Genomic DNA, 21,359 nt, shown 5'->3' with positions numbered 1-21,359 from the left:
TTAAATGCAACGATCTTGAGCTTTTCACTCACTAAGCTTCAAGTTTGAGCATTTTTAATTCCCTTCCTTAACAATAATATGAATTGTTTGAAATTGAGATTCAACAAAACAATTTATTGAACTCTTGATCTTGCAGAAATTCAACATAAGCTTATAAAATGTTTTCCAGAAACTAAATTAATAGGTATATGATTATTGAGATATTTAACCAGTTTTCTTTATTAGGCTGAAAATAGCATCACTAATAGAAGAATAATGTTTGCAAGTCATTTCTATACTTTATGTGGTTATTGTTGTGAATTCCGATCTCAAAACGTGTCACACCAATACGAAATATGATGTGTGGAGCAAAGGAAAGTAGTAACCACTAATAAAGTGTGTGCAAGCAATAATCAACAAAAAACAGCACCTAGATCTAATCTAGGAAACAAGTGGAAAAACACAATACACAAGATAAAAGGAGAGGGAAGAAGAAAACAAAGACACCAAGAGATTGTTCACCCAGTTCGGTCCAAACTTGACCTACTCTGGAGGAGAGATTGTACTCTCCAATCCACTATCAATGAGTTCTTACAAAAGAGATACAAAAAGAGTTACAAGAAATTAGATTTGACAAGTTCACAATGAACAACCCTAATTTCTACCCTTTTCCCAATCTCACCAAGACACTCAATGATTTTCTCTCTTCAAGGTGTTTCCCATGTTTCCCAACCCAAGAGAAGCTCTAATCAAAGACTCTAAACCCTAGAGTTTCTTCCTTTGATTTCCCAATTTTCTCTCTCTTCCAACTCTCCTTCAAATCTGCACAAGAACACTTAAATACTAGCCCTCTACTGATAAAATCGTGTCACGATTTCCAAGTCGTGTCACGATTGGTGCGTTCGTCCCAAGAAACGACCAGTCCTTATCATGGAAACTTAACGAGCAAGTTTTCAAATCGTGTCACGATTTCCCACAATCGTGTCACGATTTGGCACCCTGCAAACCAGCTCACGGCATCACGAAATCGTGTCACGATGCCAAATTCGTGTCACGATTTCCCTGTTCTTCCAGACCACAAATTCGAAGACAAATCTCAACATTTCTCCACCTTGACTTCTAATTTGGTGGTGATGTCACTTTAACCATCAACCACCAATCTCCCTTTTCTTTTCCCTTGCATCCAACTATACCAAGTTGCTCCACAAGTCTACACCAAACCATCTTCAACCACGGAACGTCTCCCGCTTCCTCGAAGATCACCTTGCATCCGATCACCTTTGGTCTTTTAGGTAATCACACAAGCCACACCATACATTCTTCAAACCCCGGAATACCTTCCGTCCTCATGAAGAATTCACATGCTCACAACTAGAGCATCAACACCTAAAGCCTCCATAGTCGTACCATTCTTGGTGTCATCAACTCTACCTTAAGTTGAGCTTTCTCTACCTCAACTTCCAAATGAGTACTTCCACTATGCTTCCACCTTGCCACTCCACCTCAAAGGTTGATCGCGAGTATTGTTCACACCGCCTCTCCAGACTAACCATGAGTATTCTCACCACCGCCTCTCCAGGCTAATGTTGAGTGTTTAACGTCTCTCCAGACGAACCACACTCTACAAGGCATCAATACCAAGGTGAGAACCCTCACCTTCATATTCCTCCCAAAAACTCACCACCAAAGCACCCGCATCTCCGTACTCCTCGGACACAACTTGCGCGGAGCTCTCATTGTCCTCCGGACAATCCCTCTTGAAGTGACCCAACTTGTGATACTTAAAGCACTTATACTTATCCTTGTTACCGCTCTCTGAGCTTCCTCGGTTACCTCTACCTCCACCATTTCCTTTTGAAACACTAAGGCCTTCACTGTTTTCATCCGCTCTCAAGTCCTTGGACTTGGTCAACTCCTTGGTTCTTAAAGCCGCTTGAACTTCTTCCAAGGTGACAATGCCTTCTTTGCCATAGAGCATGGTATCCTTAAAGGATTCAAATGATCTCGGTAGAGCACACAACAAGAGTATAGCCTTGTCTTCGTCCTCAAGTTGCACCTCAATGTTCTCCAAATCATCAAGGATTTTGTTGAACTCCGCCAATTGTTCAATCACGGTCTTTGACTCCACCATCTTGAATGAGTAGAGTTGTTGCTTAAGGAATTGCCTATGAGCCAAAGACTTCGTCATATACAACGATTCCAACTTTGACTACATCGATGCCGCGGTTGGTTCCTTCGCGACATCCCTCAAAACTTTGTCCCCGAGGCACAAGACAATGGCACTCCTAGCCTTGTCCACCATCTCGGTCTTCTCCTCTTGTGACATGGTGGCCGGTAACGCACCTTCACCATTCACGACTTTCTCACACTTTTGTTGAATCAACACCGCTTACATCTTCACCTTCCATAACCCAAAATCGTTAAGCCCGGTGAATTTCTCGATATCCCACTTTGAACCCATGGTACTCACCAAACCAAATCACTCCTATGCCCCACGGTGGGCGCCAATTGTTGTGAATTCCGATCTCAAAACGTGTCACACCAATACGAAATATGATGTGTGGAGCAAAGAAAAGTAGTAACCACTAACAAAGTGTGTGCAAGCAATAATCAACAAAAAACAGCACCTAGATCTAATCTAGGAAACAAGTGGAAAAACACAATACACAAGATAAAAGGAGAGGGAAGAAGAAAACAAAGACACCAAGAGATTGTTCACCCAGTTCGGTCCAAACTTGACCTACTCTGGAGGAGAGATTGTACTCTCCAATCCACAATCAATGAGTTCTTACAAAAGAGATACAAAAAGAGTTACAAGAAATTAGATTTGACAAGTTCACAATGAACAACCCTAATTTCTACCCTTTTCCCAATCTCACCAAGACACTCAATGATTTTCTCTCTTCAAGGTGTTTCCCATGTTTCCCAACCCAAGAGAAGCTCTAATCAAAGACTCTAAACCCTAGAGTTTCTTCCTTTGATTTCCCAAGTTTCTCTCTCCTTCAAATATGCACAAGAACACTTAAATATTAGCCCTCTACTGATAAAATCGTGTCACGATTTCCAGGCCGTGTCACGATTGGTGCGTTCGTCCCAAGAAACGACCATTCCTTATCATGGAAACTTAACGAGCAAGTTTGCAAATCGTGTCACGATTTCCCACAATCGTGTCACGATTTGGCACCCCGCAAACCAGCTCACGGCATCACGAAATCGTGTCACGATGCCAAATTCGTGTCACGATTTCCCTGTTCTTCCAGACCACAAATTCGAAGACAAATCTCAACAGTTATGACCTTATGTTTAATTAATTTTTACGAAGTTAAGCATTTAGGTGAGAGTGTATATGTAGTGACCAGAATTAATTTCAATTTGTTGTAGACCATATGTGTGCTATGATTAATAAAAAAAATAGTAGGTTAGGATGTTGTATAAATGCTGAATTAGTTGCAATTCAAAAAGTTAGTTAGGTTAGTTGGGTTTCTTTCATTGCAAGTCACTAACTAACCAAGATATTTAAGTTTCTTGAGAAGCTACTATGATGTATGAGTACACATTGATGTCAAGAATGTTGCATAACCAAAAATTATGGACTTCCACTCTCTTTCTATTTCCTCTCACTATCTGTCTCGAAATCTGTATGTGTGCAAGTTCCAATAACTGATAACCAAATCTTAGTGTTCTCGAGAAAGATTTAGTTTCTAATCATCCATTGATTATTGAAGAGAAAATGATATGTTCAATGGACAATCATGGTAATAGTCTGTTCTTCCAAAATTTGTTAAAAGAAAGTCCTTAAGTTTTGATGATACTAAGGCATGTACAAAACATGTTTGAGAAGAATTAGGATTCTTTAATGTGTTTTTAAGTGTGTAGGAAATTCTAAGTACAAAGAGAAGTTCTTCCTCTGGTCTAAGTCAAAGCTCTAGACATGAAGTGAAAGCTCTGGACTACGAGACAAACCTCTAGACAAGAAGCCTAAACTCTAGACCTTGTTGAGCTCCGTGTCATAGATAAAGACAAGAATAAGGTCAACTCTGTAGAAGTCAACGTTGGAGTACAAGCCTCTGGATAGAGATTCTATCTACCAACATTGACTCAAGGATTCGCTAAAGATGCATGCAACGACTCTATGCTTAGAAAGGAAAGTTTATTATGACTTAAGAAAGGAAGTAATGTTATTTAAAAGCATCATTGATGAAATTGAATGACTAATATGCTGACTACATTTATAAAGGATATCTCATCAATAAATCAGGCATTCAAAGACAAGGGATATATTTTCTTTTTGTGGAAAAAGGTCTTTTATTGGGAAATGCTATTAGTGGGAAATGTTTTTTCTTTTCTAGAAAGTTGTTGTTTTCACCTTTGGCAAGACAAGAGATTGAAAATGTTGTTGTTGATTTGGCACTCGACTATTTCAGAAATTTAACAGACTCGCAATAACTTTAATTTCTTGGCTTCTAAGAGGTGTGAGCCCTTCTTATTTTGAGTGGTATGTAAATTATTTGGATTCTGTGTTAAGGTGGATGGTTTTTTAGCTTATTGATAAGTGTCAAATTACTGGTATTCTTTATTTGAGAAATGCTAGCAACACACACTTTTCAATACTTTCTCTTTGATTGGTTAAAATTGACATAGGTCCCACCTAATTTATATGGGACCCATGTGAATTTAAACCAATTAAAGAGAGCGTGTTGAAAAATGTGTGTTGTGAGCATTCCTCTATTTTCTATAGCACTTATCAAGATGTTTTGCAACTAATTTCATTATAACCCCCCATGTGAATTTAAACTAATTAAAGAGAGTGTGTTGAAAAGTGTGTGCAAGCACATGCGCTAGAAGTTAGGGCAGATCATATGAGACATCTGGTGAAAAGCTTGATTCGCTTGGCGAGCTGAGCTAGGTGAAGCCAAAACGGAGTCCTCGAAGGAAAAGCCAAAGTCGGTTTGCTAGGCGAGATTTGGTCCTCTAGGTGAACTAAGGTGGTTCAAGAAAATATCTGAAGACAACTTGTTTTTCCTCAACAGAAGAAACTTCAGTTGGCTAGGCGGGCCTTACTTTTCCTAGAGAAGTTAACATTTATGTACCTGTATAAATTAAGGTGTATGTCATTTCTGTAAAGTTAACAATTGTTAAAATCGAACCAAAATAGAGAGAGAGACAGAGAGCAGGAGTCACCATTGGAGGGCTAGGAAGCTTGGAATCAAGTTTGTTGATGCTTCGCCAACATCTATGATGTCTCTTATGTTAGTTATGGATAACTAAAATCTCCTTGTGTTGGGATTGGATGTTGTTAAAGTTAAGAATGAGAGAGAACATGTATTACGAGTCTGTTTATAGATTTATGATTGGATCTGGATTTATGGCTGAATTAGAGAGAACCTGTACGAGGAAAATCATAAATCATTTTTTATCAAAATGATGGCGTTGATGGGGAATGCGTCAAATTAGATTGATTTTCGCTTGTTAAACAAAGCTTATGTTCTGTTCTGTAAAATTTTCTAAGCAAGCCTTCTTTTCCCAAGGAACCAGAGAGAACATGTATATATTTGTCTCTATTTTGTAAATTTTGCTAGGCAAGCCTAAGTCATCGATCTAGCGAGCCAAACTTAACTTTTAAATATTTTTGTTTTCTTAGTTATTAATTTTTCCTTATTTTAGTTTAATTTTCATAACACAATTGGACACTTATTGTTGGTATAGTTGTTTGACTACTGTTTACACGTGGCAAAACACCAGAAAGTCAGATGCTTTAATTGTGTTCAATTAGTCGATAGTCAGATGCTTGGCAAGAAATTAACTAAATGGCAACTCGTGGTATATTGTAGCAGAGTATTTATGTACTCTCTTGGATCCGACACTAAATGAAGAATCATGTGAGCACATTATATTTTTGCCACCCATGACATTTACACATTCGAAGCACAGAAATACACTTCGGTTTCATACCAAGGGAGCACATCCATGGTTGACAATCAGAATCAGCAATACATTGATAAACCCTTGTAATAAAAAATGAGATTAAAATTAAAGCTGCAACTAAAATGGGATAATATAATGTGTACAAATTAGGGAAGAAAATTTTAAAGGTTATAAATGGCTTACGTTCAGCCTTCGTTGCAACCAGAAATAGGAACAGAAAAATAATCATACTATAAACATAATTGACAATTTTAGCCATATTTTCCTCCTTTGTTTGTAAGATATGTATTTATCACTTTATTCCGCAACGTGAACCAATGAGCGACAACTATAAATTTTTTCATTTATTCCTTTTGATGGTTTCAGCCAATGACCAAAACGAAATTTTAAAATTAATTAAGGGACCAAAAGTTCAATTAAGTCTAAAATAAATATAAATTGAAATATGAGAAAAATCGAAAATGTAATAGTATTATGACACACACATATAATCACAGGCTTAGAAGTAGCAAAACTATTTTGTAAAATTAAATATTAAACATATTATAATAAGCGGTATGGTGGGAAAGAAAATGTGATATGCCAGAATTGAAGTTCATGGTGATATATCTAAAATAAAAAGAGAAGAAGATAATCTAAATAATATTTGTTGCTGTCTTATTTCATTTCATTGTCATTATTTTAGAGTACAAATATATAGCTAAAAAGTTCTTGAAATTATAAAAAGAAAAAAAATCAATTTATTGGTTGGCAAGAAATTAACGAAATGACACCTTGTGAAATGTTGTAGCAGAGTATTTGTGTACTCTCTTGGCTCTGACACTAAATGAAGAATCATGTGAGCGCATAATATTTCCGCGACTGTACCGGAACACATTTACACACTTTTGGATTCATGCACTTTGGTTTCAAACCAGGGGAGCACATAAATGTTGGACAATGAGAATGATCAAGACATCGATAAATCCCTGTAATAAAAAAAGAGAAAAAAAGTGTAACTAAAATGAGATACTATATCGTGTATGAAGTAAACAAGAAATTTTTAAATAGTTAGAAATAGCTTACGTTCAGCCGCCTTTGTTGTAACTAGAAATAGGGAAAGAAAGATAATCATACTATAAACAAAATAGACAATTTTAGCCATGTTTCCCTCTTTTGTTTGTAATATTTGTATTTATAACTTTATAGTTTATAAAGCTCATCATCTTCTTAACATTATAAATATTGAAAAATATCCATTAAGTACATCAATAGGTTGTGTTTGTCCTTTCAGTATACTAAAAAAGTGGTTACACAAAAAGTTTTTCTTAATATTATATTTACTAGCGAAAAGACGGGAATTCACGTGCTCATCTTTCCGCTCTTTTTATTGCGCTAACGTTCGAAAATTTTGAACGATGTTTTTATTTTTTATGAAATTTTGATTTAGATTAAAACTAAAAATATAAATGTTTGTTGTTTCAAGCTATAACAAACCAAACTAATCATGATTATCTAGTTCAATGACACAAAAAATATAACAAAAAAAAATTATCTAAATTTGTTTTTTCTAATGACACAAACAACAATCTTTATTATATAAAAAGTTATTTAAAGGTATAATTGGGATAATGAAAAAGTAAGCATAAATATACTCGTCTAGTTTCTTACATTTTTTAAATAATAAAGGAAAAACAAAATAGACATATATATATATATATATATATATTATGTTTGTTACATTTTTTAATATTTAAATTTATTCTTATCTATTTATTACATGTGTTCTTTCTATTAAAAATTGAGGGCATTTTTAGAAGAAAAAAAAAAAACCAGTCGAAAAGAGCTGAAATGAGTTGTTTTCTTTATATATAGAATAGATTACAATTCTATTTTTTTTTTAAGTAACAAAATTCTTCTATCTATTTATATATATATATATATATATATATATATATATATATATATATATATATATATATATATTAATATATTAATTAGTTCTGCGGCGTGAACCAATGAGCGACAACTATACAATTTTTTTTTTAAGGAAACTATACAAATTTTTCAGCCAAAATGATCCAAATAAATAAACAACAAATACTTTAATTTGTTCGCTTTCTATCCATTTTCCACTTTAGTTTATTTTTTGATGCCAATGAATATGCCAACTGGAAATTTTAACACAAAACGTCAAGTTTTCCTCCTGGAATGATAATAACTCAATTTCTTCCCCTCTTTATTTTACATTTCTTCTTTCTTTTCAAATAATTAATATATCAATTGCAATATTTTTTTTTTTGTGTAACAATTATATTTCTCTTGACGGTTGAGTTATACTAGAGGAACTACCAGGTATCCACCATCCCATATTTTCTGATCTATCCTGAATAGTAGATTGGCGACTAGTGCGGTGAGCTTGTTTGTTCTTGATGCTTGAAATAGCGGGAGTGGCGTACCTTGAGTCAGTATTCATATAAGATACCATTCTCTTTTGTTGTTTTTCGAGTTCAGAAAAGTACCTTTTTAATAAAATCGAAATCACCACCGAAGATAGGACCGGGTTGAGTCACGACCAGACCGCTTTATGTAAGACGTTGCACGACACTGCCAGAGTTTATGCAAGGTAGACTAACAACCGTGCCGCCTCCAGGATAAAACAGCCCAGTTCACCTGTTCGATTACGTACTGCACCGTAAGTAATCGTTCGAGAAATAACACCCTCAAATATGGTTTAATCAATCGTTCGATTAAACCACTCTATATGGTACGTAGACCACTCGAAATCGACGGGACATAAATGAGTAGAATAAGAAGAAGGACTCGTCAACACAAGTCGAAAAAGAGAGAATAGAGGAAAAGCGCATGAAGCATCAACTGTGAATTTCAGTGTAAAGAATAGGTGAGGGGAGTTCTCCTTTTATAGGGAGAGATCGTAACAAAAATAGAGTGATTAAAGGGATTAACTCTAAAACAAATGGTGTTTGTTTTCGTGTGGATATATCTGGAACCTTCCGGATACTTTATTGGATCGGATCAGAGCGTAACAAATTTAAGCGTGTTCGGATTAAACTTTTGAAATCATTAACCTCAATTCTCTTTAAGCTCAAGCTACTTCACCAAAATCCTCACTCCCCTCTTGAATCCTAGCTTTGCTCTTCCCTTTTTTTTCACTTTGTTCTTCCTTTTTCTTCTATCTTTTCTTCTCTCTTTATTCTCTCTATTTTTCTCTAATCACCCTTTAAATTGTGATATGGCTCCCGCTTAAGTATACTTTAAATGCCACATCATGCAACTATTTGCTACTTAATAAAAATAAGAGTCACGTTGATGGATGGACTACAGGTCTAAATTTTAAAAATAGAGTACTAAACTTGCGAAATTAAAAATAAGATTAAAATTATAGATTTGTTGAAATATAGGGATCAAAATTGCATTTAATTATTATATCTATTAGAGAAGGCGGATGACAATCCTCTTCTTGAGTTTTAAAATCTACTATGCTTAATTAGTTGTCTAAGGAACCAAATGTTTTGAAATCTATCACCAATATGCATTTTTAGAAATTGTGGCTGGATCAAATATAATCACACAAAATCGGTTTGTAAGGTGAATATTGCCTCCACTTATAAACACACATTCATACCATCTTTGATATGTGATGTGAGACTCTTTAGAACACCTCTCACGCCCATCACTATTCAACTATGTGCCTTGATTTAAAATGGTCGAGAGTCCGATACAGAAACCTGATAGCAGTTTGATCAATGGATATTGAATAAAGCTCCAATATCGTATTGAAATTGGACATAACTCGTTCTTATAAAACCAAGTTTACAATTTTAGTAAAAATTTGAGTAAAACAAAAAAAAACTTTTATTCCAAAAAATAAAGCTTATTGCTTGACCTAAATTTTGAATGGGTCAGTTCAATAATAAAAATGAAAAAAAGCGATTAAATACTACGAGCATAGCTCAGCTGATAGAGACATGCATTGTTATATGCGGGGGCCGGGATTCGAACCCCGGACACCCACTTATTCTCTTTGAAAGAGGTGAATTCTAGCTGCTAGGCTACTTGACCAAAAAAAAAAAAAAAAGAAATTTATATGCTTATTTATTAAGGACAAATTTACATGCAAGGTCCAGGTTTGAACCCGGCCACCATAAAAAAAATGTTTTTTTTTATATAGAAATGAAGATTAACAATTCCAATTTCCATTAGGGTTCAGACCTGAGACAGAGAAAGAAACAAACTTTGATCATGGTGGCTTCAGGTAGCGGCCAAAACTCCGACGCTTCTTCTCTGTCATTGATGGATGAAACAACCACCAACATGGAGCTGCTATCAACAACCACCACGGAAGCCCTAAGAAGCACCTTCAGATGTCACTCACCTGTCCTCAACAGAGCCGCCACCACCTCCTCGTACACTCAATGAATGGGGCTTAAGGTCGATGTTGGGGTTCACCGATTTCCTCCGTTTTCAACGCTGTGTTCAACGCTAACATCATGCAGACAAAGGTTAGGTATCCTCCCATTCTGAACGTTGGATATTTTAAAGCTGTTGGTTCTTGTCATGGCATTATCTGTGTTCTAATTCAGCATTACGTGGTTTTTTGGAACCCTTCCTTTGGAAAATTTAAGATATCACGCATTTTATTAGACTTTGTTCGAAATTATGGATTTGGTTATGATCATTTAAGTGATAACTATAAGGTGGTTGCTGCTTATTTCTATGACGGTGAGAGTGATAGTACTGATAGTGATGATGATGAGGAGGAAGAGGAGGAGGAGGTTTTCAAGAAAACTAAAGTGGTGGTTCATACTCTAGGTACCAATTGTTGGAGAAGGATTAAAATGTTTCCTTGTGCTTCTGGTGTTCCTGTTGGTGAATCTTCGGGGACATTCGTAAGCGGCGCTATTAATTGGGTTACGTCTAAGGATGGAAGCGAATTTAATTCTTTGTTTTTTGTTGTTTCACTTAATTTGGCTAATGAGTCTTATCAAGAGATTTTTCAACCTGATTATGGAGACCTAAATGTGGTGTGCTTGACATTAGGAGTGTTGAGGGATTGCTTGTGCATCTTTGCTCACGGTGAGTTGTTTATAGATGTTTGGATTATGAAGGAGTATGGTAAAGAGGAATCTTGGAGTAAATTATTCACTATTCCTTTCGCCAATGCTGAAGATCTTGGTTTGTATCCCTGTAACAAGGCAACATACATTTACGAAGATGAACAAGTGCTGCTGGTGTCTAGAGCTAAATATATATCGAAACCGAAGTTGGTTGTTTATGATTCTAAAAGGGATACTTTTAAACTTTTGAATATTAAAAACATCGAAAAGAGGATGGTTCCAACCGTCTATGTTGAGAGTTTGATAACAACTTGTTCTTGATATTGAGATGTTGGCTTTGGCTATGTCACTTGATCATAGGATTTAACTGCAATTTATATTTTAATTTTCATTTATGTTATTTATTTTATATTCTTGTTTTGATTACCAGTGCCTTCGTAGTTAATTAACAATTGATGGATTCTTCTGATTGAGAAATTTCTATGTTTGTGTTTCATTCATTTGTTAGTTGGATTTATTGGTTCACAATCATACTACATGGTTTGTGGGTTGATTTTCTAAAATCTTTGTTTATCTTGATGTATTCTTCAGCTGGTTCTTTCAATAAAACAATGTAGAAATTCAAATAAAATGGAGTGGATTCTTTAGTTTTATATTGGTAGGTTTTAATCTTGATGTTCTCAAATTAAATTTGGTCGTTATATATTTTTTGTTGATCACCCTCCGGACTTGGATGAGCTCATTTAGTTTTGCTATAAGTATCTTGTCTATTATCTTGTAGATATGAAGTGGCCTACATGTTTTTGGATTCACACTTAGTTGTTTATGTTTAGTAGGTTATGATTGATGAGTGTTAGTGTTTGTTTGAGAATTGGGTTTGAGTTATTATCAACAACAAAATAGAATTGCTTTTGAGAATTGGTAAACACTGTTGATCTATGAGGAGCGTGATAACTACTACAATTATTAATAAAATCCTTGTTTGTTTTTATGAATAGTCCATCACAGTGGCGGTGAAACCGCCCCATATCTCCGGGCACGCACCCGGGCTTTGGCCCAATTTTTTTGCAATTTCTTATGTAAATTTCTTATATAAATTCCTATAAATTGCGTAATTTCTTTATATTTTTTGATTATTTTGTAATTTCTTATGTAAACACCTATTAATGTGTTGCAATTTTTTTTTGCCCAGACTTTATAATAATCTCCGGCATCATATTTGTGGATTATAATTGTGCCTTCTGATTTATTAGTAGTCAATGATAGAGTAAATACAATGAAATATATATCTGGATTATATTTGTAGATAAATCGATTTATGAATAATTTTCAATAGTATTTTAATTTTTTAAAAACGCTTAACAATAGTTTTAGCCCCCTAACTTTTCTAAAGTTGCGATTCTGACCTCTAAGAAAAAAAAACTACAAACCGCCCCATAAGTTTTGCATCTGTGACACTTTTGGCCCTCAATGTCAATTTCGACTTGATCTACGCTGACGTGGCACCCTAAGATAGGTGCCATGTGTAATTCTTTTTTTTTTTTTACCAAAAATTGGCCTTGGGGCCAAAATTGATACAATTGCAAAACATAGGGGACGGTTTTATAATTTTTTTCTTAAGGGGGCGAAAACTGCTATTAAGTCTTTTAAAAATTGTAACTAAAATTATACAAACAAACATAATGAAATATACACACACGTTAGTGCGGTAAAAAGAGCATACGACCGCCTGTTATATATTAGTATACAATATTACATGTACAATATCATTCTTTGAAATTACATTATTATTGAATATTTTATTAATATATTTAAAACAAAATATATTCGTAAATAATGTCAATATCATAAAAATAAAGCTAATTGTAAGTTGGTTATATTTATTTACGAATTTTTAAGTAAATTACTTGTGACATTTTATAAGTGTTTATTTTTAAATATTGAATTATGTGTCCCTATTTACTTCATAACTAAAGAGAAAACCAAAAAAAAGAATTGAATTATGTGGTTTTGTGCAATTCAATATAGATAATATTTTTAAAGACCGAGTTATGCAAACGAGTCATTCGATTCAATTTGATTCAGTCAAGCAGTTCGACCATCTACTCAATGATTCGACCAATAATTCAGTGACTCAATAGCCTTACCAATTTGATCACCGAGCTAGTTTTTAAAACTATAGTATACCTCCGTTCCTTTTTAATGATCACATTTTGATATTTTACACAAACCAAGACAATCAACAATTGATACTACTTTTGATGCAATAAGCTATACTTTTACTATAATGACCTTATTCATTTAATATCCCAGTTCATATAATTCTCTCTCCGCAATAAATAACTAAGGACAATATTGGTAAAACAACATTTAATGTTGCATTGAACTTTGAAAGTGACAGTTAAATAGAAACATAAATTTTCTCCAAAAGTGACACTTAAAAAGGAACGGAGGGAGTATTTATTTTAAGTTTTTAACTTGTATTTCCAAGATATTTGGTCAAAAAAGAAAACTTGTGTTTCCTAAAAAATTTATATTTCCAAGACTCCGTAAAAAAGAAAAAAAAACTTGTATTTTCAAGGTATACGTGTTTGACCCTTATATACAGGGCTGTTTCTATGAAGTTGGAGGCTTGGCTCTGTATGTGAAAAGAAACTCGTAATAAAATAAAAATGTACTCCCTCCGTTTTAAAATTAGTGTTGTTTTAGGCTTTGACACACATATTAAGAAATGTAATGAAATAATCATTGAATATAACGCTTTTACTAAACTGCCCTTACTTTATAAGAAAAAGTCAAAATTAAAGTTGCATTGGAAATTGTGTGAGAGAAAAGTTTGAAGAAAAAAATTAAAGTTGTATTGGAAATGTAAAGTGACATTAATTTTGAAACAAATTTTTTTGGTTAAAGGGACACTCATTTTGAAACGGACGGAGTATTTTTTATAAAGAACAATCTTCTATTTAAATTTTTTAAACAATAAATACAAGGTGTCATATATATGTTGTACACCCAAAGGTAAAAATCACCACCATATACATGAGGAACCTCAAACCACCAACCCAAAAAAACACTCATCTAACACAAAAAGTAAGAGGACCCAATTCTAAAGGCCTAAAACAAGACAACCGAAAAGGAAAGTGGAAACGTGGGAGTAATGGGATAGTACTTAGTAGTACGACTGACCTATAATTTTTTCGAGGCTCATATCATGGGGAGGCCCAACTCCATTGAGCAGTTTGCACACCCTAAGGTCTAGCCTGCTTACACACACGTAAACCACTCTAAAAATGAACAAATTATCTATATCCGAACTCAAGATGGATATCTCAAGGAATTTTAATCTCAAGTTGGCATTTTTGGTCGCTTTCTTCTTCTTCTTCATTGCATCAGGTCTACTTAAATTTTTGAGCTAATTTTCTACACATATGCATCATCTTGTGATTTGTTTTTTTACTTCAATCAATTTAAACTTCAAATCTTAGCTTCACGTGTTGGTTGTTGTATAAAACATTGTTATCAAATCTCATATTCATCAATTGTTTACGTATGCAGCTATGTGGATTAAATCTGAAGCAAATGAAATCAGTAGTTTCGTCACATCCTCTCAGACAGATACGTATGGTGATGCAGGTTGTCCAAAATCTTGTACAGGATTAACTGAATGTGGGCATTGTTGTGATAGTAAACCTAAGAATGATGGAGCATATTATATTCCAACCTGTAATGAGCAGCACCTCTGCGAATGTGCTAAATTTATTCCACCTGCACCTCCAATTGCGAATTGAGTTTTGGAATATTGGCATGCAACCTTCATGTATGAATGAGAAAAAAACATACATAAAAAATAAATAAAAGGATTGCATATTATTATACATTGTTCTGTACTCAAAATTTATTTTTATCTCTTTGGGGGTGCCATGACATCCACCAAATTTTCCTTATATAGTGTAATATAACAACCAGAATTGAGCTACTACTGTGCTAAGAGGGTACCATAAGTTGCTCTAGGTTGCCGGTTTAACATCTACATGTCTCCTTTTTAACATTTTTAAGAGGATTCGAACCCACATCCTCTTGCTCCTTTAAGGACATTCTATACCACTTAACCAGTTATTAATTATTGATAATATTTGAAACAATTTAATATAAACAAATTCTATGATACATAAAAAAATAATGTGTTATTTTTTGAAGAGAAAAAATATTTTATATCACCTATAATTATAATAATTAAATATCATTTACCAAAAACGTCGACGAAATAAAATTTAACTTTTCTGAATTTTTAGTAATCATAGTAGAGAATTTTGATTATTTTTACAATAAAATGTAAAAAAAATTAATATGATTTTTATAAACAATGAAATGATGTTTTTTCTTATGAAATAACATTTCATAAAATATAAATATCAACAAATAGCTCTTTATTCCATAAAAATAATAGTTAATTTAAAGATTTTTGAAGTAGGAGTACCGGTACACCTTAATTTGCGGGTGTACCGTAAAAATTCCCTTTAATATATATTCCATAAAAGTTTGGCACCCCAACAAACAAATTAACTCAAGAACTGCCATTGGGCACTGCTACAGGTTCACTATGGCTTTTGTTTCGTAGACTGTGCAGTTTGGAGATTTAAGATTTTGATTTTAAGGTTTTTGTCAATTTAAAGATGACGATGAAGAAGACAGTGAACATATGCAAAAGAAGTTGGCTTTTCTATGTTTTTTTTTTGTCAGGTTTTTTTAGTTTACTTAAATGGAGTTGATTATAAAGATGGTGAAGATGTTCTTTATTTTCTGGGTTTTATTTTTTCAATTCAAAAATTTAAAAAAATTAGGATTATCATACGTGGTGTGACAACTCAATGTTTTTTTTTTTAATTTAAAAAAAAGAATTTATTTGTGCCTGTTTTGAAAGATAAAGCACTGAAGTGTTAGAAATAAATAAGATAAAAGACCTTTCGAGTAATTTTGTCTTTCTTTTATTTGTCTTGATTGATCATATTCATCTACTTTAATATGACTTTGTTTGCAGGTTTAGAGGGGAAGAGAGAGGAGAACTTTGGTAAAAAGGAAGGATCGAGTGGAATGAAAGGAGAGTTTTGGAAGGAGATGATTTTAGGAGGTTCACTTTATTTCATAATACAAAATCCTCATATTTTTTAAGGTTTTTTTTTTTTTTTGGAAGCGGAGGGCATTGGTAACTAGAAAATTGTATTGGAAGAGGATTTTAAAATTGAATAAAAAATTAATCAATTTTGAATGTTGTGTGTTTAGCGATTTATGGGTTTATGTATTATAAGTCGTGCCTGTCTTTTCTACCGTGTTAACGTGTTTAACTCATTAACATTATGTTTTTGTTTAACATTGATATAATTTTGATTTATATTTATTGAAAAAAATTATTAAAATTAAAAGAAATATCATACTATTTTTTTATAAAGCTAGGAAATTGAATAAAAGGATAGTTAGGAGGAGCCTGAACCTCTTGCAACAATTAGATCCAACAATTAGATCATGTTTATCCTTGTGAAAGGTAAACTTAATGAATCTGTATGCATAAAAGAAGAAAGACTTAATTGCACTTTTGGATCCCTATTTTTCCAAAAGTTGCGGTTATGGACCCCTAACTAATTTAAATACAAAACAGCCCATTATGTTTTGATTCTTTGACAGTTTTGGACTCTCAAGGCAAAAAAAATTTTTAAAAATTGACACGTGGCACCTCACTTAGGGTGCCACGTCAGCGTTGACCGAGTCAACAATGGACTGGGGGTCCAAAACTGCCAAAGAATCAAAACATAGGGGGCTGTTTTGTATTTAAATTAGTTAGGGGTCCATAACCGCAACTTTTGAAAAGATAGGGGTCCAAAAATGCAATTAAGCCAAGAAGAAACAAAAGCAGGTGTGGAATCCCACCATTGAGAGGAGAACATGGCAAGGCTTTGGCCATTCTTGGCTAAGGCATCTGCTACCAAGTTCCCTTCTCTGAGAACAAGCGTACAAGTGCTACTGATCTGAGAGCTAGATGTACATACAGTTGTGCCAGCGCACCAACATTTTCAATGGCACCCCTTCTTGCATTTTGAAGGCTTTAACTACAACAAGGGAGTCAGTTTCAATACAGATATTGTGAAGGTTCAAAGTGGATTCCCGTTCAATGGCCAACATACATGCACAAAACTCTGCTTCCAGAGCCATAGCATGGCGCCTAAGAAAGAGGAAGAGAAGTTTCTTATAACAAGAAAGATCATACATTTTGTTAAAATAAGAAAAGAAAGATCATGCTGATCACGTCTTACTAAACTTCCTCTTCCTCTGTCCTAAAATAACCGAGTCATTTGCATGAAAAAATTATCCAAAAATAATTGGCATATCTTTTAAATGCAAAGTTAATTACGTTTTTCCAATTATAACTTTAAGGCTTAATTAATCATTCAGCCCCTTAACTTAATTCTTTATTTCATAATGATCCCTTAACTAAAAAACTTCTCAATGTGGTCCCTTATGTATTCTGCCGTTATCTATTTTGATACTCACTCACTATTAATTTTTGATGTATAATATTTTTAATATGATTATAACCGTTCGATTGCAGGTCCATAGTATATTACACTGAACCATCCACATCTAATTTTTTTCTATTCTTCTCCTCCTTCCTATTATTCCTCTTTATCTTCATCTAATTATATAATTTGAAACCCATATCAATTTCTTCCTCCATTACCACAACAACACACAATTAATACAAATAAATCACCATAAACACCTAATTTTTCTTTCCATTTCTACATCTTCGCCCCCCTTCTTCAACATCTCGCTCAAAAACAAAAATCCAACATTTATGAGCAAAAAAACATCTTTTTAGGTTCATTGAATAAGTAATATATTTGACATGTATATAGATCATGTACATTAAATCAATATTTTAGATTCATTCATTAAGTGATGTATAATAAAATTCATATATATTATTAAATGAACGAATCAAAAATATAAATTTTAACTTATAATAGTAACTGAAGGATGTAATTTCTTACTTATAAATATAACTAGAAAGAAAGTTATTATTGTATGGCCAATGCTAACCGGTGCTCCCGATGCACTGAATAAGGAACATTAAATAGGCAATAAATAAATGGATCTCACTTGATTTACCTTAATCAAAGTGTAAAATATTGCAATTAATTAAAATTAATAATTGCTATATTCAATATCTCTCTGCCATCATCAATACTATATTCAATTTTTTTTTTTGATCTTTCAAAAAATAAAATATTCAATCTTCTTTTTTATGCTACGTTCAATTTATTAGGTATTATTCCAAAAAAAATTGTTCTTTTTTTTACATCTTGTCTTTATGTTTTATTTTATTTTATTTTATATTATCGTTTTTATTTGTAGATGATAAATAACATAATTGATGATGTTAGTGCTACAAAAACAAACAATAAATACAACTATATCTTATTTTAATTAGTGGATTTACATCTCAATTTAATTTTGTTAAACCAATTAAGATTCATTTATTTATTGTCTATTTATTATTTCTTATCCAGTTCTTTAGAGCACTGGTTAACAGCATCCTTATTGTATTACCGTATTGCTAAAAAAAAATAAAATCCTAAATATCCAGTTCAAGCACAAGCCCACATAAACCACTGCATGTATCCGTCCCTGAATGGATGTGTCAAGAGTGGACTAAATGTGGAGTATTAGGTCGATTAATATACCAATTAATTTTACAAATTAGTTAGAAGTTACTTAGAAGAAAATGGAGAATTTTATAAATTAGTTAGAAATTAATTGAAGATAAAAAATCAGTTACAAAATTAGTGCAATTATAAAATGTAGAGTATTAAATAAATGAGTGTATTAATATTAATCGGTGGTGGAATTTGTAATCGAAGGTTGAAGGAAAAAAAAGATTCCATAATTTTTTCTATGGCTAAAGTGCACTTGTTCCCCCTTAAGTTTTAAAAAGTTGCGATCTTAATCTAAAAACTACAATTTTAATCCTCTAAAATTTAACCTCTTTGCATCTTTGATCATTTTGACCAATTTTGACTCAGTCAACATTGAGTGGCATGCCACGCGTGCAATTTTTTAATTTTAAAATAAAAAGAATTCCACCTCACCAATAAAAATAAAAAAATTAGAATGTTTGAAGAAAAAAATAGAAAAGGAAAAGAAAAAAGAGCACAAAAACGCGATTCATCTTCTTTCCAGAATTCTTTCTCCATGATTCTTTATGCATGATCCAACCCGATTGTAGCACAACAACAAAAACATCACCTCATTTTCTTCTTCTTCTCTTCGAAATAAAAAGCATCTCGTAATTGAAGGGTGTGGAAAAGCAGATCCAAATAAAAGGGGTTTAAATCAGATGACAATGAACCAAAAGCATGTGAAATGGAAGATGAAGAATCGAATCTAGGAGCGAGAAGCCTGTTTTCTCGACCACCACCAGCAGCGGCGCCGAATCGATTCAAAGAGAAGAAGAAAAAGGTAGAAAATTGAAAAAGGATTGGATTGAATTTTGAGGCTAGGTTATGGTATCAGATATTTCTCTCATCTTCATTCCATGAATCACTTTTTTTTTTTCCTTCTTTTTTCTTTTCCTTTTCTATTTCTTTCGTTTTCTTTCTCCATGATTCTTTCTTCTTTCCATGAATCACATTTTTCTTCACATTCAACTATTTGATGATGGTGGAATGAAAGAGTTCCATTAGGAGATTCAATACGTTTCCCCATTTTATTCATCCCGGATCCACTTTTAGCTTTGGACATGTTCATTCCACTCGTAATTGTAATTATAAGATTGTTGCTGTTTCTTTTTTTGAGGTCAACAAATATGGAGTTAGTGTTTATACTTTGGGTACCGATTCTTGGAGGAGGATCCAAGACTTCCCATATTCTGGCCCCAGTCCTATGCCTGGAGTCTTTGTGAGTGGCACCATTAATTGGTTGACATATGATGCAAGTAGTTCTTTGCATGTCATTGTTTCTCTTGATTTGGAGAATGAGTCGTATCAAAATCTTTTGAAGCCTGATACGAAGAAGGATTATTGGATCTTGGGGAAGTTGAGGAATTGCTTGTGCATCTTTACTGGTAGCAAAATCGATATGCTTGTGGATGTTTGGATTATGAAGGAATATGGAAATACAAAGCCATGGACTAAATTGTATACTGTTCCTTACATGGGAGATCAAGTTTCCTCTTCCAAGGCTTTATACATTTCAGAGGATGGCAAAGTTCTAATGGGTTTTCAAGAGTTGTTGTTTGTCTATGATTCCGAAAATGGTACTTTTAATATGCCTGGGTTTCAAAATATCAGTGGTTGGTTAGACCCGGAAGTCTACGTTGAGAGTTTGATATCACCTTGTTCTTAATGTCAAGATGTTGATGCTATGCTATGTCACTTGTGCATGCGGTTCAACTGCAAACTATATATGATTAATTTCTGTTTATGTTGTTTATTTTATGTATGTATTGTTGGATCATTGTTAAGTAATTGTTTGTTAGTTTCAGTAGTTTGTTCTTTCATCGTACCTTGCATTTAAATAGTTACATTCATAAATTGTACGTTATACAATGATTCAAGAAATAAGTTAACATAATCTTCTTTCATCGTACCTTGTTTTTAATCCATTTCAGCTTTTGTCTTTGGCTTTCAGGTTCTATATTAGTAGGACATATAATCATAGCATTTTTTTAGTTCATAATTTGCTTTAAACATGCATAGGACTACCATTTCAAGATTAATATAAGGGTTCTTTTCTCCCCTTTGAATTTAGATGTAGTAAAGTTTGGATGTATGTTTTCAACAAGATCAATATAGTGCTTGAAAATCAAGTTTAGTGATGATGTACCTAAATCATTTCTCTCGTCAGCAGCAATGCTATCACTTTGAGGCAAGTATACACCTACGTCAGGACTAAGAGAAGAACTAGAAGGAGAATAAGGGATGGAATGTATTAGAGATATATAGTTTAGTTACAAGTAGTATTAGTCCGTGTAGTATATATAGTTGTAACCACCCCATAAGTGGGACACTTTTTACTCATTTGTAATATTCCATTTCTATCAATACAAAGAGTTTGTTAGATTTCTCTCCTTCCTTCCATGGATGTCATGTTTCCTAACAGAATGTTGCAATAATCTTCAAATACTGAAGGGAATGAAACAGGATCAGTTGAATGCTGTGAAAATAGATAAGCCTGTTAAAACTGAACATGTTTGGTAGTTTGAGACGAGGCTGTGTCGAAGAAGTGGTGGAAGAAGAAAAGATAGTGACGATTTGAAGTCTATTGAAGCCCATACGTCATTGTCAATTTCTTCTGGTGAGTCAGAGATAACGGAAAGGTTATTACTGTTGTTCATTGTGTTGTTTG

The 21,359-nt window shown here is 33.4% G+C and overlaps 3 protein-coding genes across 3 annotated transcripts; all 3 read left to right on the top strand.

Moving 5' to 3' along the window:
• The first annotated feature begins 10,394 nt into the window (after positions 1 to 10,394).
• LOC25488475 (F-box/kelch-repeat protein At3g23880) lies at positions 10,395 to 11,282 on the top strand. The gene has a single exon (XM_013603331.1). The coding sequence runs from the start codon at positions 10,395 to 10,397 to the stop codon at positions 11,280 to 11,282; it is 888 nt and encodes a 295-aa protein (XP_013458785.1).
• A 2,889-nt stretch (positions 11,283 to 14,171) lies between these two features.
• LOC120579770 (uncharacterized) lies at positions 14,172 to 14,816 on the top strand. Its single transcript, XM_039832508.1, has 2 exons — positions 14,172 to 14,354; positions 14,517 to 14,816. The coding sequence occupies exons 1-2, from the start codon at positions 14,252 to 14,254 to the stop codon at positions 14,747 to 14,749; spliced, it is 336 nt and encodes a 111-aa protein (XP_039688442.1). The 5' UTR covers positions 14,172 to 14,251; the 3' UTR covers positions 14,750 to 14,816.
• A 4,560-nt stretch (positions 14,817 to 19,376) lies between these two features.
• Positions 19,377 to 20,357, top strand: LOC112420484 (F-box/kelch-repeat protein At3g23880). The gene is made up of 2 exons (XM_024780192.1): positions 19,377 to 19,472; positions 19,809 to 20,357. The coding sequence occupies exons 1-2, from the start codon at positions 19,377 to 19,379 to the stop codon at positions 20,355 to 20,357; spliced, it is 645 nt and encodes a 214-aa protein (XP_024635960.1).
• The last annotated feature ends 1,002 nt before the right edge of the window (positions 20,358 to 21,359 follow it).

This window comes from Medicago truncatula, chromosome 3 (assembly GCF_003473485.1).
Source record: "Medicago truncatula cultivar Jemalong A17 chromosome 3, MtrunA17r5.0-ANR, whole genome shotgun sequence".
Taxonomy (NCBI): Eukaryota; Viridiplantae; Streptophyta; class Magnoliopsida; order Fabales; family Fabaceae; genus Medicago; species Medicago truncatula.
The sequence above is the reverse complement of the archived record's forward strand: the minus strand, read 5'-3'. Positions and strand labels throughout refer to the sequence as shown.

Bases quoted from the DNA above. Each gene is read 5' to 3' on its own strand.
- LOC25488475 (XM_013603331.1), top strand. From the start codon at position 10,395: ATGCAGACAAAGGTTAGGTATCCTCCCATTCTGAACGTTGGATATTTT.
- LOC112420484 (XM_024780192.1), top strand. From the start codon at position 19,377: ATGGAAGATGAAGAATCGAATCTAGGAGCGAGAAGCCTGTTTTCTCGA. The intron at 19,473-19,808 runs GTAGAAAATTGA...TCTTTTTTTGAG, and splicing joins TCAAAGAGAAGAAGAAAAAG to GTCAACAAATATGGAGTTAG.
- LOC120579770 (XM_039832508.1), top strand. From the start codon at position 14,252: ATGAACAAATTATCTATATCCGAACTCAAGATGGATATCTCAAGGAAT. The intron at 14,355-14,516 runs GTCTACTTAAAT...TTACGTATGCAG, and splicing joins CTTCTTCTTCATTGCATCAG to CTATGTGGATTAAATCTGAA.